At 40.5% G+C, this 14757-nt stretch overlaps 3 protein-coding genes across 3 annotated transcripts; 1 reads left to right on the top strand and 2 right to left on the bottom strand.

The window, feature by feature from the left end:
- Positions 1 to 3447: 3447 nt before the first annotated feature.
- On the bottom strand, positions 3448 to 4164 carry MELLADRAFT_71748 (uncharacterized protein; the record flags this gene model as incomplete). Its single annotated transcript, XM_007409410.1, has 1 exon — positions 3448 to 4164. The coding sequence occupies one exon, from the start codon at positions 4063 to 4065 to the stop codon at positions 3787 to 3789; it is 279 nt and encodes a 92-aa protein (XP_007409472.1).
- Positions 4165 to 4466: 302 nt separating this feature from the next.
- MELLADRAFT_71747 (uncharacterized protein) lies at positions 4467 to 5193 on the bottom strand (the record flags this gene model as incomplete). Its single annotated transcript, XM_007409409.1, has 1 exon — positions 4467 to 5193. The coding sequence occupies one exon, from the start codon at positions 4839 to 4841 to the stop codon at positions 4662 to 4664; it is 180 nt and encodes a 59-aa protein (XP_007409471.1).
- Positions 5194 to 10491: 5298 nt separating this feature from the next.
- MELLADRAFT_62745 (uncharacterized protein) lies at positions 10492 to 12923 on the top strand (the record flags this gene model as incomplete). Its single annotated transcript, XM_007409639.1, has 6 exons — positions 10492 to 10568; positions 10636 to 10979; positions 11043 to 11212; positions 11281 to 11316; positions 12271 to 12842; positions 12911 to 12923. 6 exons carry the CDS (start codon positions 10492 to 10494, stop codon positions 12921 to 12923), a joined length of 1212 nt encoding a protein of 403 aa, XP_007409701.1.
- Positions 12924 to 14757: the final 1834 nt, after the last annotated feature.

The raw sequence follows: 14757 nt of genomic DNA, 5'->3' as shown, positions 1-14757 counted from the left end.
AGATACTATTACAACTTCAAAAAGTAGTAAAGATTTTGGAAGGGTCAGTTCACATTCATTTTTAAAGAGTAAACAAGAAGATGTCGATGACTCTTCAAGCATAGAGGAACAAGATTTTGATATTAATGCCAAGAGAAGAAATTCCGGCTTTCGCGAGGAGTCTGATCATAGAGCTACTCGCCGTGGAATGATTTCTAGTAGACTCGAAGAAAAAGTAGTATCCAGAACAAATGGTAAATCAGGCGGTGTCAAAACCCCAAATAGACATGGACGGACCAGAAATTCCTCAGCACCAACAAGATCTGCAAGAGTTCAATCGACTTACAAGATGGATCAAGCACCATCAGATGGAATAAGATGCGAGCATATAGACGAAATAAGTGGTATAATATGTAATACAGTCTTCAGAAGACCATACGATTTAGCTCGACATAAAGAAACCATTCATGATTTAGAAGGATCTGGTAGTGGTAGAAAACCACAATGGATTTGCAAGGAATGTGAAGGATGCTTCAGTCGAAAAGATGCTTTGATAAGGTATCTTAAAAATTTATTACATTTATATGTCCTTTATTGATAGAGATTATCATATTGACAATCCTTCCCGTTACGGTTTCTTACCCGTAGACACTGTAGGATTAGGAATCATCATTCATCAGGTTAGCAAGAAATTGAAATTGTTTGGCTTATGCCGTGTTCTCCAAGAAAGACTCGACTGCGAGTGACCGTCATGCAAGATGTAGAAATTTTCTTCATTATGTTTCTTCTAAGATGTATCTCATCAATTCAAGGAATACAAGTCCAAAAAAGCAAAGATGTAAAAAAATAAATCATAAAATAGTCATTGAATACGAGTTTTGTTTGTATCTAAATTTGTAAAGTTAGAAAATTTCATTGATCATTTAACAAGAATATCTATTTATTTCTCAGTAAATCTCTACTCTGTTCCAAGTTTTTGTGAATCAATTACATAAGTTTAAGATATTTTTGATTGCTTTTTGACCTATCTCATCATATCAGATGTCAATACATTTCTAAAGGCTTCCATTCAATCTTCATCAATTTGTTTCCATTCTCAAACTTGAAGCTGAATCCTAAACATGAAAAATAATTGTCTCATCAATCTAACAATAAAGGAATGTTAGGTTTTGGAGACACAAAAAAATCAATATGGGGTCTTTAATGAAAACATCTGTTGTGTTTAGGGTGATCATAATGATGTTGTGATTGAAATTTATCAACAATTGTAAGTGTTCGAAGTTGATTACAGTCGTCTCTGACATAACCCATCTGTGCTGTAAGCCATACTCCATCAAAACTCATACAAATCTGGCCATCTGCAGAAAAATTGCAGGGAAAGTGGGTGCATAACCCATAACTTTGTAGTACCCCATAACCCATAAGGTTTTTGAGGGAAACCAGAGTTCATAACCCATAAAAGTCAGGGGTCATTTGAAAAACTGTAAACATAAATATTTATAGACAAACTCTATTGATACTAACACTATTCAACCTTGTTTAGCTTTCACACACCGCACATCACAAACTCATTTATATTATACTTCCTCCAAACTGTCCAAATACATTGTGGCCAATATTGAGGAAGATTAGGGAAGATTTCAAGAAATTTGAAAATATGCAACAAGAAGCAAATGAAAAAGAATCTATAGTAGGAAATATACCTCCACCACCACGACAAAGCCTCAGATATCATGCTATCTTACTTGGAAAGTGACAATGCACAAGAAGTGCAGGGGTATGAAAGGGCCACCCGAGCCTCTGTTAAACACTGCCAATCCACATGTTAGAGCTGCAAAGCAGTGCAGCAGACTCTTTCTGATATGTTTTTTAAGGTTTCCCAAGAAGTCAATTTTTTGTTTTGTACAATCTTTGTCATAACCCATATTTTGTCTGCAAATATTTAATTATGGCTTTTGAAAGAGATTGAGGTAACCTATACTCTAGCAAAACCCATACTTTTGGGTTAGGTATGACTTAAGCTGTAATTCTCAGAGGGGTATGAGAATTCTCAGCAAAAATACGAAAATCGGTTCTACCCCATTTGTGTGTGTCAGAGTGGGAACCCATGTTTCAAATCTTGCAGCACACATGATATCCATGACATATTGGACCTGAACATATGACAGGTATTTAGTTGAGGTCTTAGCAGGCCCCCGGATAGCTCCTATGAAGCATACCAACAAAAAAACCTCAAAATTCAGTTATTCATACCTGAATTCAAGGGTTTGGGGGGCCGAGAATACCTCTTTTGTAGGTAACATTTGTGGAAAAAATCACAAAAAAATGCCAAAAAATTCTTTGCAAGTCCCTAAAATGCAAAACTAGCCTAGGAAAAGCTAAGAAATTTTGGATTAATTCCTCCGAGGTCGCTATGATCAATTCCAACGGGGTCAAAAAATACCTTTTTTGTCCCTAACATCAAGAAATTCCCAAACCAAAAAGATACCTTTTTGGTCAGTACCTTCAATAGGAGCTATCCGGGGGCCTGTCTTAGCTGGTCTTAGTCATTCCTGTCCCCAAAGAGCTGAGATTAGTACCTTGCTAGGTTCTTGGATTTAGGAAAAAGCAAGGGGGTCAATGTTTGATAATTCATACTGGGTCCCAGGACCATTGTGATTTGCCTTTACCGGTACTGCATTTAGCACCTCATATCGGTTCAAGGATAAAATTCTTCCTCCAAGCTGACCTTCAGGAAGATAATTGCGAGTTGGCTATAAGGCTGAGGGAAAGTACTAGTTAGTAACTAGTAAGACAATTAGTCTTAGTGACCAATAGAGCAAGCAATAGCAAACCTGAGGGAAAGTACTAGTTAGTAACTAGTAAGACAATTAGTCTTAGTGACCGATAGAGCAAGCAATAGCAAACCTGCTCGAATGAAAGAGTAGAAATCGGTAAGATTTATATTCATCAACACAAGAGCAGCAAAACAATAAGTAAGAACAAAATATTAACCTGAGGGAAAGTACTAGTTAGTAACTAGTAAGACAATTAGTCTTAGTGACCGATAGAGCAAGCAATAGCGAACCTGCTCGAATGAAAGAGTAGAAATCGGTGAAGAAGAAAATAGAAAGTAGACGAAAGACAACGACTATTTATACCGATTAGAAACTCTCGAGTACGGTCACAAGTTACATCATAACACAGCAAGATGATATCATAAATGAGATATGATGTAATGAGTATAAGATGAGAAACGAATAAGAAAAAGGATCAACTATGATATTAGATAACCCAAACAATAATAGAAGACTCTTATACTTCAATTAAGATTGGGCATGTACATATAGTTTTTTATGTTACACCAAATTTTTCTCAGCTAACACGTGAAAAAATGTGTCCATGTCATATTTGTTATTATGATAAAAAAACTGGTGTTTGAAATCAGTTGGCTCAAGACAGGAAGAGAGCTATTCATCACAACTACTTCGAAGTCAATGCTAGTCACATAGCTTCATTCCATTTTAATTCACATAAATAAAGCAATCATAGTTAGAGTTGAATCAAAAGTATTTTTTTCTAGATATCAAACAAGATTAAAGAAGGATAAACATATGTGAGGAAAAAAATTTATGACTATTAATGTCCTGATACCAGATTATAAAATTGACGTAAACCAAACCTACGCTGCTCTTATCCTAAATCAAGCTGGTGTTGCAAACCTTTTTCCACCTGTGAATAAAGCACCGCGGCGGCACCGAAGCACAAGTTGGCACACCAAAATAACTCCGCAACCTCCATAGGTGAAATCTACCAAGGATCCCTTCCCTACTCGCAATCACAATAATCATAGGAATAATCATCATACCCTATAGCATCACAATCCAACTGAATTCCATATTCCCCACATAAGTCGATTAAATTTTGAATATCTTTACAAGAGAAGGCATTACATTGATCTGTGATTTGAATCTTCTTTAATTTAGGCCAAGGTTGTTCTCGGATGATTGTTTCTAGGTCCCGAAACTTAAACATATAATCCGGAGTATCACCTACCAAAAATGCTGTGATACTATTTGAATGTTGAAAATCTCTCAAGATGTTCATGGCATGATAACCCGAGACTTCTAACTTAGAAAGCTTAGATAATTCGACTGGAACTTGACCATTCTCGTGACGATCATTGGGTCCGCTTGCTAATCGAAGGGTGGTTAAGGTCGATTCAAAAGGTTTGATGATTCTATATAAAGCTGATAGGGAGCCTGTTTCACAATGTTCTAATGTTAATTTATGTAAAGAACTTTTCCAATCTAATTGAATCCAATTCGCGTTTACACATTCTGCCCTTATTAAATGTAATTGAATAAGTTGTTTGAGTGAAGCAAGATGAAGTCCAAGTGGAGATGGACAAGGCTGATGATCCTTTTGATTTTGAAAACAATTTGGATGAATAGCCATGATCCCGGAACAAGTAAAACTTTGAAGTTGTTCAAGATTTGAAATGATATCTACTACGAAAGTTTCTGTGTAAGGATTTCGCGTCACAGGAGATGATATTGAAAGATGAGTAAGTGAAGTAAGTTGTGATATTGGTTGAATGGAAAAGTTTGGGATATGATCCTCAAGTGTACTTGAAACTCTAGCAGGTCTAAAGTGTTCTATATCAAGATCGATATCGAGCTCGAGTAGATGTGGACAAGATTCTAAGATTTTGAGTAAAAGTATGTATCTGGACTTAAACTCTGGATCCCATTTTCGTCTTCATATGGATTAATATCCCATAAAGCTTCAGACTTTTGTATCTCTGATTCAGGAACTCTGGAAGAGATCTTTTTAACGTAAATTGAATGTTTTGGAATGATTTGTTTGAGTATGTTCTTCATGCCATTCACCGTGAAGTTTTGAAAATCAAGAACCTGGAATGCAAGATCAAATTTTGATTCTTCAATTATTGATCAACCATGACACGTAGATTTTGAGGAGGGAAATCAAATCACCCCATAGAGATAAGGACGACAGTTTTGGTAGTATGAGCGATTCACTGAGGAAAGCAATCGGATATCCTTGAAGGGAAGATTTCGACCTTTGTAACAATATAAATTATGTAGTTATTAGTCATCAAAATCCATGGAAATGTGTGATATATGAAGTAGAAGTAAGAAACGCAATAGTTTTCCAATTTGGTCAAGAGGAAAATATTTAAGCTGCTGAGGAATCAGGATGTAGATGTGGATGGGGCTGATAGAGTGGTGAAAGAACTACCAACTTCTTCGAGCAATTTCACTTTTACTGTAAGAATAGTAATCTCGAGTCATTTTTTTTTGTTATTCTTTTTTGATGATCCCTTGAATTATGGTTCTCAAACCTATGCAAAAATTTGTGCAAGTTTCGAGCAACTTCTGTGCAAGACATGAATAGAACTTGCACGGAACTTGCACGGAACTTGCACGTCGGTCTCGCACGGTTTTCGTACCAGTTGGAACAAAATAGCTGGGGTCGTCAAAAAATTTAATGCGCAAGATTGGTGCAAGAAATCTTGCACGGATCTTGCACGTCGGTCTTGCACAGTTCTTGCACAGGTTTGAGAACCATAAATGAAATAAAAAATTTGTTAATTTTCTTCTCGCTCGCTCAATACATATGTAATTCACGACTGGTCAAATGACCCTTTGCCCAAAATCGAGAATTACAACGGTCGCACTGGGCTACCGGAGTCTCGTGGTGGGCGCGAGGTTTGGATTTAGGGCGCGCCCAGCGCGCCTTTTAAATCTTTTCAAAGGCGCGCCTATAGTGGGGGCGTCAAGGGCGCGCCTTTTGAGTATGTAAAATCGAAAAAAATGGAAAAAAAACTAAAAAAAATCAAAAAAAATCAAAAAGGAACAAAAAAACTGTCAAAAGTGTTGCAAGGGGAAGCCTGAGGATAAATTCTTGCAGATATTTATTACTTGGATGGAGAACAATGGAAATTTTCAAAATTGAATATTGTAACTTTACAATACTGGCATTGAGCAAGCCTGCGGTTTTTGGTGCCGTGTTGATTTTTTCGACATAAGGGAACCTTTCCATCAGTTTCCAAAGTTTACAGTTGGTGAGATCCACTCAGATGGTGTCTCGGTATTGTCCTTTGGCATGAATGGAGGTGGTGGGGTGTAAGAAAACAGCGAGAAAGCCCGAAAACGGCAGAACAGGCTGAAAGGGCGCGCCCACCCCATATTTCAACTTTTGGGGCGCGCCCTCACGTCTACGCCCGGGCGCGCCTCAAAGGCGCGCTTTTCACGCCACGCCCACCACGAGATACCGGAGGTCTTACTGGCCTGCGGTTCCTGCACCCAGACCCTATTGAATGCATTTCTGCAATTCAATCAGGTATCTCAGCGTCGCGCGGAACCTAAAGCAAGGATATTGCGCCGATGTCCTCGCTCTCATCCGCGCGACCTCCTCTGCAAGGATAATCAGCGGAGATCGGCTGGATCTCCGTTGGATGTTGCGAGACAGGACATCCGACGGATGTCCTGATTGGACCGTAGTGTAAAGCCTTGTAAAGCTAGAGAGTGTGCATTGAAATGAAAAAATTGTGATCCTCAAATATCAAAGGAGCTTTATGCAAGCCTAATCATAGAGTGAATTTAGCTTCAAGAGCCTATAGTGGGTAGTGTCAAAGCCTTTGATTTCAGGCGGGATAATCCAGTTTTTCAAAATCAATGTTCTCACTCCAATCTCAACTTTTTGAGCATTTGAAAGCAGAATCATGATCCTTAACCCGGTCGCTTCCCATGTATAGCTTTTTTCAAAATCCGATGATGACTTTATTCTATTGTATTTATTTTATTTATATTTTTTTGAAAATCCAAAGTTCTTGCATGAGATTTGACACTGAGGGGAACAAGCCCTCATTTGAAATTCGATCCCGCGGGGTCATTTTCATTTTTCAGGGCATCTACCCCGTCTGAAATCCCAAAGGCTTTGACACTACCCACTATATTTAGAACATCAAAGCAGCTATATTAGAGCCTGATTATAAAGTGGATGTAAATTAGTCTTATCAAGATGATTCCTGGCCCCATCTCTTGAAACAAACCTGAGCCTTGAGATTTATTGGAGTGAAGGAGGCGCGGCAATCACTCATGAATCTCAAAGCATGAGAGAAGGAACTCTTGGATGGAGCAGAAGTGGTAGAAACCACAAGCATTTCCATTCCATTGCCATGTGTCCAAGTATGGGCCAGTGGTGTTGATTACCTTTCCAGCAGGTGAGGGGTCAAGTCTCTCTGTCTTCTTGGGGTGCACTCAGATTCTATGTGACTTCATGTTTGACCAGGCGGTCTTGCTGCACTTGATAAAGGAGGGCAATCGTTGTCAATGGTGTCCTCTTTGGATTCAACACTTTGACTTTGGGATAAGTGGGGGTTTAAACATGCCAGCCCAAATGGTGAACTAGTGACTCCAAATTCAAGCTTTTGTTTGAATTGAGTTTGAGACAAGGGTCAAGGATTGCTGAACAGGTGTAAACAGAATTCTCCTGGGCTAACTCTTGGAAATAGTGAACAATCTTTTTCATCATATGCATGACTGCCACTCTCAACTAATTGTATTGAGAGCTCTGCCAAGCCTGAAATTAGCAACACAAATGCAGCAGTGAAGGCTTGGGAACAAGGGAATTTGCGACAGATACCCATAAAATAGGCTTACTGACTCAAGCCCTTCAACACACCACTGGTAGTTGAGCATAACATAAGCAAAAGTGGGGCACTCATGACCCTCAATAAATTAAGTGACTGTAGCAAGCAGGGGTAAAACATGATAATGGTTCCAACTAACTCTGATTCTCCATTGGTAAAGACATGAGCTTCAAGGGCCAGATCACATTCACAAGTATGGTGTACAGGCTTCTGAAGTTTTAAAAATCATCAAGATAACACCGCAGGAATCAATTAGTTCAAAACCCAATTGAAGAGAGTTGTGGTGACGGGGTTCGCAACTTTCTTCAATCACGGGTTTTGTTTGCCTTAGGTTTGCCTTACGTTTGCTGATTCCCATCAAGTCAGCATATCCTTATATGTACAGATAAATAAAATATCAATCACTCTGCACTCAACAGAATCCTTCCCTACATACAACCAGTCACCCCACGTTCTTTGTCCCTCAGTATGGACAAAAATTGTTACAATCCCCTTTCAACCTTAGACCTTTCATTTGTAGGTACAACTACCTATACATACTATTACTGCTCTCTTACTTGTTTTCAAGCTCTTCTTCCAGACACAGCAGGGATAAAGTCACGGTATAGTTGTTTTGCCAGAGAGTTGTTGTCAGCTTGAGACTAAGAGCAAGGGTAGAACAAACTCTAGTATCACGCTACACGTACTTACAAAATGTATTTTATCGAGCTTGAGGAGTTATTCCTAGATGCTGAGGGAAATTAATTTTCAGTTCTTTGTAAGTAAAAGTCTATAATTGTTTTTTATAGCTGTCTTTGGTGTGGTACGAGAACCACTGCCAGTTTATCTAAAAGTGCACTCACTTTAAGATCTGCCTAGGTGCTTACGAGTGAGCGTAAAATGATCCTGGGTGACGCTTTAGGGTTGATTTGATAAAACAAGTTTTTATCAAAAGATTTCCGAGCCGAGTTTTAGGAACTTTAGTCGAATGATTATTACCAAACGATCATTAACGTCCTATTCAGGATAGCTAGGATAGAAGAAATAGAAAGAAACAGAAGAGAGAAAAAGATCTGAACAGAAGTTTGATAAGAGCGACGAAGAAAGCTTTGAGGTATTTCCTGAGGGCTTCGCTAATCGGACTTCTAAACAGATAGTAAAAATGAAAAGGGTAATTGATCTTCTTTAACAAGAATGGGATAAACTTGTAGAGTTTTTTGTAAAAATAGTGTTAATGGTAAGAGATGAATCCTCTGTTCTTTCGAGGGTAGAGCTGGTTATTCAAGTAACGAGATTTGTTTAGATTGGTGGAAAAGAATCAAATGTCCTGGGTTTTAATCAAGGGTCCAGAGGGTTTGTTACTGAACATCCTTTGGACCAGTCCCTGATGTATAGCAGGGCTGGTCCAGGGTAGACTTTGATATGGCTATTCTGGTTTAATGTTGATTATTGTCCCTGGTTACCTTTAATGACGATAATTTTCTTTTATTGATTAGATAGGAAAAATTTACACTCTTGAGACTCGAGTGTGAGAGGTGTCTAATTTTGTATTTACATATATCAGTTTTTCTATTTTAATTATAATGAGTGTATCGGTATTGTCTGTTAGTACTTTGGAGTGTTTCTTGCGCAGCAAAGAACCTCTCAAGGCTGACAGCTGTGATTATTGGAAAGAAAGGCAAAATAGATTGACTCAGGTCGTTGTTCTCCATACAGTTACATGTACATGAGATTCCGGCTTATGTACCACTGACGTCTGGAAGACGCTGACTCAAGGGTAATCAGCAAACCTAAGGCAAACAAAACCTGTGATTGAAGAAAGTTGCAAACCCGGTCACCACAACTCTCTTCAATCAGGTTTCAAACTGATTGATTCCCGCGGTGTAAGTGTTTGTAAAAGACCAGCAATGAAACACTTCATGCAACACTGCCACAGATACACTACTAGTATCAGTATCTTGTAGTATAGTATCTTTTTTCAAAGTATAGTATCCAGGTACTTGGTATTAGAAACCAGATACAGCTGTTTTCAAAATAAATGTCATGGTGTGAGTTTTTCAAAAAAAAAAAACTCGCAAGCCACGTCAATACAGGCCTGTATTGAACGTGTAGGGGGCAGGGTGTATCCGGTCGGTACCTAGCTTTTGAACCTAGCTTTTGACCCATATCCGATTTGAGATTTGAGAGGCGGTCCAAATGTTTGGTTCCACCATTCAATAACCCACCAGATTTACTCACGACAGCATCATCTCCTCATCAAACAAACCAATTCCACACGTCTCAACCACCGGCGGCGACGGCGTACAATTAGCTTCATTCTGGACAGATCCAATCATCAACGGCATGGGCAAAAATGAATTTTCAATGCGTCGAGACCACATTAGGTCACAAAATCCGGTCGGCAAGCCTCTAGATTGGTCCACAATTCAACCAATCCACTTGACTCTACCACCGGAGGTGAATCCGAACCACTTATTCGCTCCACCTTTCAACTACAGGTCCAAACAACCCACGACGGCATGGGACAATTCTCATTTATTGACGCCTCGAGTCCACATCATGCTTCACACCCCAATCGGAAACCATCCACCATCTTATAGTCCTAGATTTCTTCAAGCACAACTTGACCGCGTCGTGATTCACTATAAAAGGCTGCCCTGTCTCTCAACTTACCGCCGAAATCCCCAAAAAATCACCAGGAATAACTTGTTATTCCTTGACTCTATTCACAAAAGGGCACCAACCAAGAAAATGCCTAACAGAAAAATCTCGTCCGTCCTTATCTTTCTCTCTTCTGCTCAATCTGTGACTTTCTCACTGATGGTCTTTCTCTTATCTATTACAGCAAGCCATCTGATGCGGGTCAAATCGACATCATGAGCCGCACCTTGAGCCGGTCAATCCGAACTCGCAGTCACCAGGCCCTTCTCGATCAAAGTATGGGGAGAAGCATGTGAGTTCTTACCACTGCGTGTGATTGACCCACTAGGATTTTATTGACTTTCTGGTGGTTGTTGTAGGCCATCTTTGACCGGTCATACCCAATCGGTCATCCCGCAACCCACGCCAACAGTACCCACAAGTGTCGGACAATTGGTGGACCCTCCCTCCTATTGCACCCCTAACTTCACTCGGGGTCCAACTCCCTTCCCGGGTTTGGCCAGGACTCCGGGATCTTCGATCTTTGAATTCAACCCTCACATCAGCCCCTTCCTTTCCTCAGCTGGTTCCTCAAACTCAACCTCGTTCAGCAACTTATCCTCTGGAACAACGTCTGATGGTATCCAGAGTTTCCCAAGCTCCCCTTTGAAGAGACCTGCCCCCGTGCCCGATTCCCCTGCTGCTGACATGACCAAAAACAATGGTCAGTTGTTGCTTTATCTAGCTATAGCCATTCAACATCAGCTGACCCATTTTTTATTTTTAGAACTGCCACCTCGATTTGAAGATGAATACAACGAAGGTGACGTGAACAACAACAACGGTAAGTGGTCGTTTTATCAAGATGGTTCAATCAACTCCCTTTATTCAACCTTTGTCATCTATTCCGACTGTATTCTTCTTCTGTCGTCTATTCAAAAGTTGACGACGACGATGGTGAGTCATCAATCCCTTTCATCTCTTTACTACATTTCAACATCAGCTGACAGTCTTCTGATTTTTAGAACTGCCACCTCGATTTGAAGATGAATACCACCATTGTGAGTTACCAATCTCTATCTGTCCAAACCCAACCTCTGACTGATATATTTCTTTAATTTGTTAGATCGCTCCACTCCTGCTTTGGTCATCCCCAGTGCTCCTGTGCTTCCTGGTCAAGCCGCCAACCTCTCACACTACACAAAATATAATATTTTCTGGGCAGAAAATTAAATTATTGATACACAAAAATATTGAGAGGCCAGGAGAAGGGCAATAAATAAATAAAAATATGCATCTTGTTCCCTGCGGTGAGAGCTTCACTCTCCATATTTTTCCATATTTTTACAGTCCGTATTGATTAGTGTACTAACAATAAACCTTCATAATCATCCAATTACAACCTGTAACAAGCACTGAAATTTGGCTCATTAGTGTTTAGAGAAACTTTTGATACCTGAAAACACCTATAAATTTGTCAAATCTGCATCAAAACACTCGATTTTAAGTGCATTAGAAAGCTGAACTCTTTCTCTCAAACTTTCATAAGATCAAAAACTATGTAGCTAGTATGCCAATCATTCTATGGATCTGTATGTACAAAGGTATAAAAAAGGTGATATCTTTTTTAGCAGACCAGCATGCTGTGTGGTCCTATTATGAGCTATTTGGAGGACAATTCCAGCTTACCAATGCACCCAAAATCGAGCGTTTTGGACCGGAATTGAAAAAGTTATGAGTATTTTCAGAAATCAAAAGTTTCTCTAAACACTAATGAGCCAAATTTCAGTGCTTGTTACAGGTTGTGATTGGATGATTGTGGAGGTTTATTGTTAGTACACTTATCAATATGGACTGTAAAAATACGGAAAAATATGCACAGTGAAGTTCTCAACGCGGGGAACAAGATGCATTTTTTTTTCTTTTTTTGCTCTCCTCCTGGCCTCTCAATATTTTTGTGTATCAATAATTTAATTTTCTGCCCAGAAAATATTATCTTTCTTGTAGTGTCACAGACTCCCACCACTTTGGCTCCCGAGTCACCCGATGAAGAACGCAAGTACCAGGTACATTTCAATCTTTGGCAACCTGAGTGCCCTCCTGAACCCGAACCTAAGAAGCAGAAGCGCACAGCCGGTGGCTCACGCCTGAGTCAACGCAAATCGACGAAGCCCAAGTACAAAAATTACGCTCCGAAGGTACCTACCTATATCACTTATTCACCAAAAACCGCCGATTTCGACACCGTCAAGAAACAGCTCTTTGACTCTTGCAATGAACACCTACCGGGTGTTTCCCGAGTCCTTGAGAACTCCTGGGTTGCAGGTGGACTTGCAATCATAGGGTTTGTTACCGGTTCAAACGGGTTCAAAGGTCAGGATAAAGCCTCAATCAAAAAACCCACCTTCTTCGACGACTCCTTCGACCGATTCAACACAGCTTCCTTAAAAGCATCTGCCGGTACGAAGATGGGCTTCCGCATCTCCCACGAGAACCCCTTGGCATCCGAGAACGCACGCAGATCCCTTGCTAGCGCGCTCAAAGACTCTAGGTTTGAGGAAGAATCTGAGGCCTCTGACGGTGAGGAGTCCGTGGCTTCTGATGGGGTCAGTTTTTCACTTTCATGCTTTTTTTTTCTCTCAATGGCTTTTTCAGGGGCACTCGCTGACCCATGAACAAATCAGTCCGCCATTCTTAGCCCAGGTGAACGAAATCTTCGAACGTTGATGCAACGATTCGAACAGGACTTCAAGCGAGGTGAAAATGTCACTTCGGTTCCTAACCCCAAAAATTCTGGGGAATGTTTGCTCCTCAACACAGCCCGCATTCGCACTTGGGCAAACGACTGGGTAGGTTTTTCTCCTCTTGTCTGGGTGTTCACTTGTTTCGTTCGACTTGCATGATTTGTCACTGACCTTGTGCTGATTCTTTGCAGGCTGATGGAGTCCGCGGTGTGGATGAGGTGAATCCCCCCATGAAGCGGCCAGGCTTTCGCTGGATCCCCGTCAGCGACTACGAGGAATAAAAGAATCGTCTCCTAGGTTTGAACCCCGCGAGACCATCAGCTGGCAGTCCAACTGTGACTGGTGGCGCCGTTGTTCATCACAATTATTACGGTCACCCGGCTCTTCCTTTTGCTGCTCCGCCTATTCATGGTGCCTCAATGGCGGCGCAATCAATGCGGTTATCACCTCCTCCTCCTGACACTGTGATCGACTTTGAGAACTTCCTCGTCCAGGCAGGGATTGGACTAGACATGGTCACAACTCGCCAATGTTTGGTTAAGGAAGGTATCAAGGATTTCCTCCGTTTGTTGGACCGAGGTACTTACACTATCGAGGCCTTCCACCAGATGGGAATCCCTTTCGCCCAAGCAGAGGACATTTTCAAGGCCGTTCCAAAGTACAACCATTACCTCAAGTCTCTCTGAGTCGTTTTAGCTTACATGATTCATATATCCCAAAAACTCCCAAAATTATCACACTTTGTTTGTGAAGAATTTGCTCACTTTGTTCAATGTCTATTCATGTCATCTACGTGTTTATTAAAACTACCCCAAAAAATTTCCCTTGGCTTCTTTCTCTCTAACGCCTATCTGCTCGCACAAATTAGATTGAAAACTTAGATATCCCCAAATTGAAATGTCATTTCCTTTGTTTTGTTTGAGCTTTTAATCTCAACGTCTGAATCATGTTCTAGACTTGAGCCGACAAAAGTCCAGACTGGAGCCGACAAAAGTCCAGACTTGAGCCGACAAAAGTTTGTCTTGAACTTTGTCAAAATGTTCACACAGCTTCCCTTAAGCTTTTACAAAAGACTTTGATCGAGCTGTCCAAAGTTGCTCTTGAATCTTGAACTTGGTCAAAATGTTCCAAGTGACACACACCTTCCTTTAAGCTTGTACCAAATTTGTTGAGCGGTCAAAAGTTCCTCTTCAAGTTTGTCAAAAGGTCTCAACTGAGACACCTTCCCAAACTCTTGCGATTAAAAATGTCACTTGTGAGCGTCAAAGTGATATTGATCATCTTCACATATGATATGTGATATTGTCATATTGTCATCAGGATAAGGTAAAACAAGGCCAAGTCTTTCTTACATTTCACTTTAGATAGGACAAGATTTCGGACTCAAATCAAAGTACAAAAAAAAACTACATCCAATAGCCGCACACGCTGTATAAACGATGCATAAGACTGCCAGAGAAAATGTTCCAGGTAGAGTCCATAATCACATTGATCTTCTCTGCATTGGGGGCTTCGTTGACACATTGGGTTTGTCAAAAGAACGATTTGAGCACACTAAATGCTTTCTCAATCGGATTGAGGTCAGGTGAGTAAGGAGGTAGGTATATCACACGGATTCCTCTTTCTTCAGCTAGCTCGGCGATCCTGCCGCCCTTGTGAATCCGGGCATTGTCCATGACCAACACAGAGTTCGCTTGGGGATAGGGGTTCATCACTGGGAACTATCAGCAAGTTTGGGTCAGCAAGGCAGGTTCCGAG

The sequence above is a fragment of the Melampsora larici-populina genome (assembly GCF_000204055.1).
Source record: "Melampsora larici-populina 98AG31 unplaced genomic scaffold MELLAscaffold_16, whole genome shotgun sequence".
In the NCBI taxonomy this organism is placed as follows: Eukaryota; Fungi; Basidiomycota; class Pucciniomycetes; order Pucciniales; family Melampsoraceae; genus Melampsora; species Melampsora laricis-populina.
Note: the sequence above shows the minus strand (reverse complement) of the source record. Positions and strands in the feature narration are given on the sequence as shown.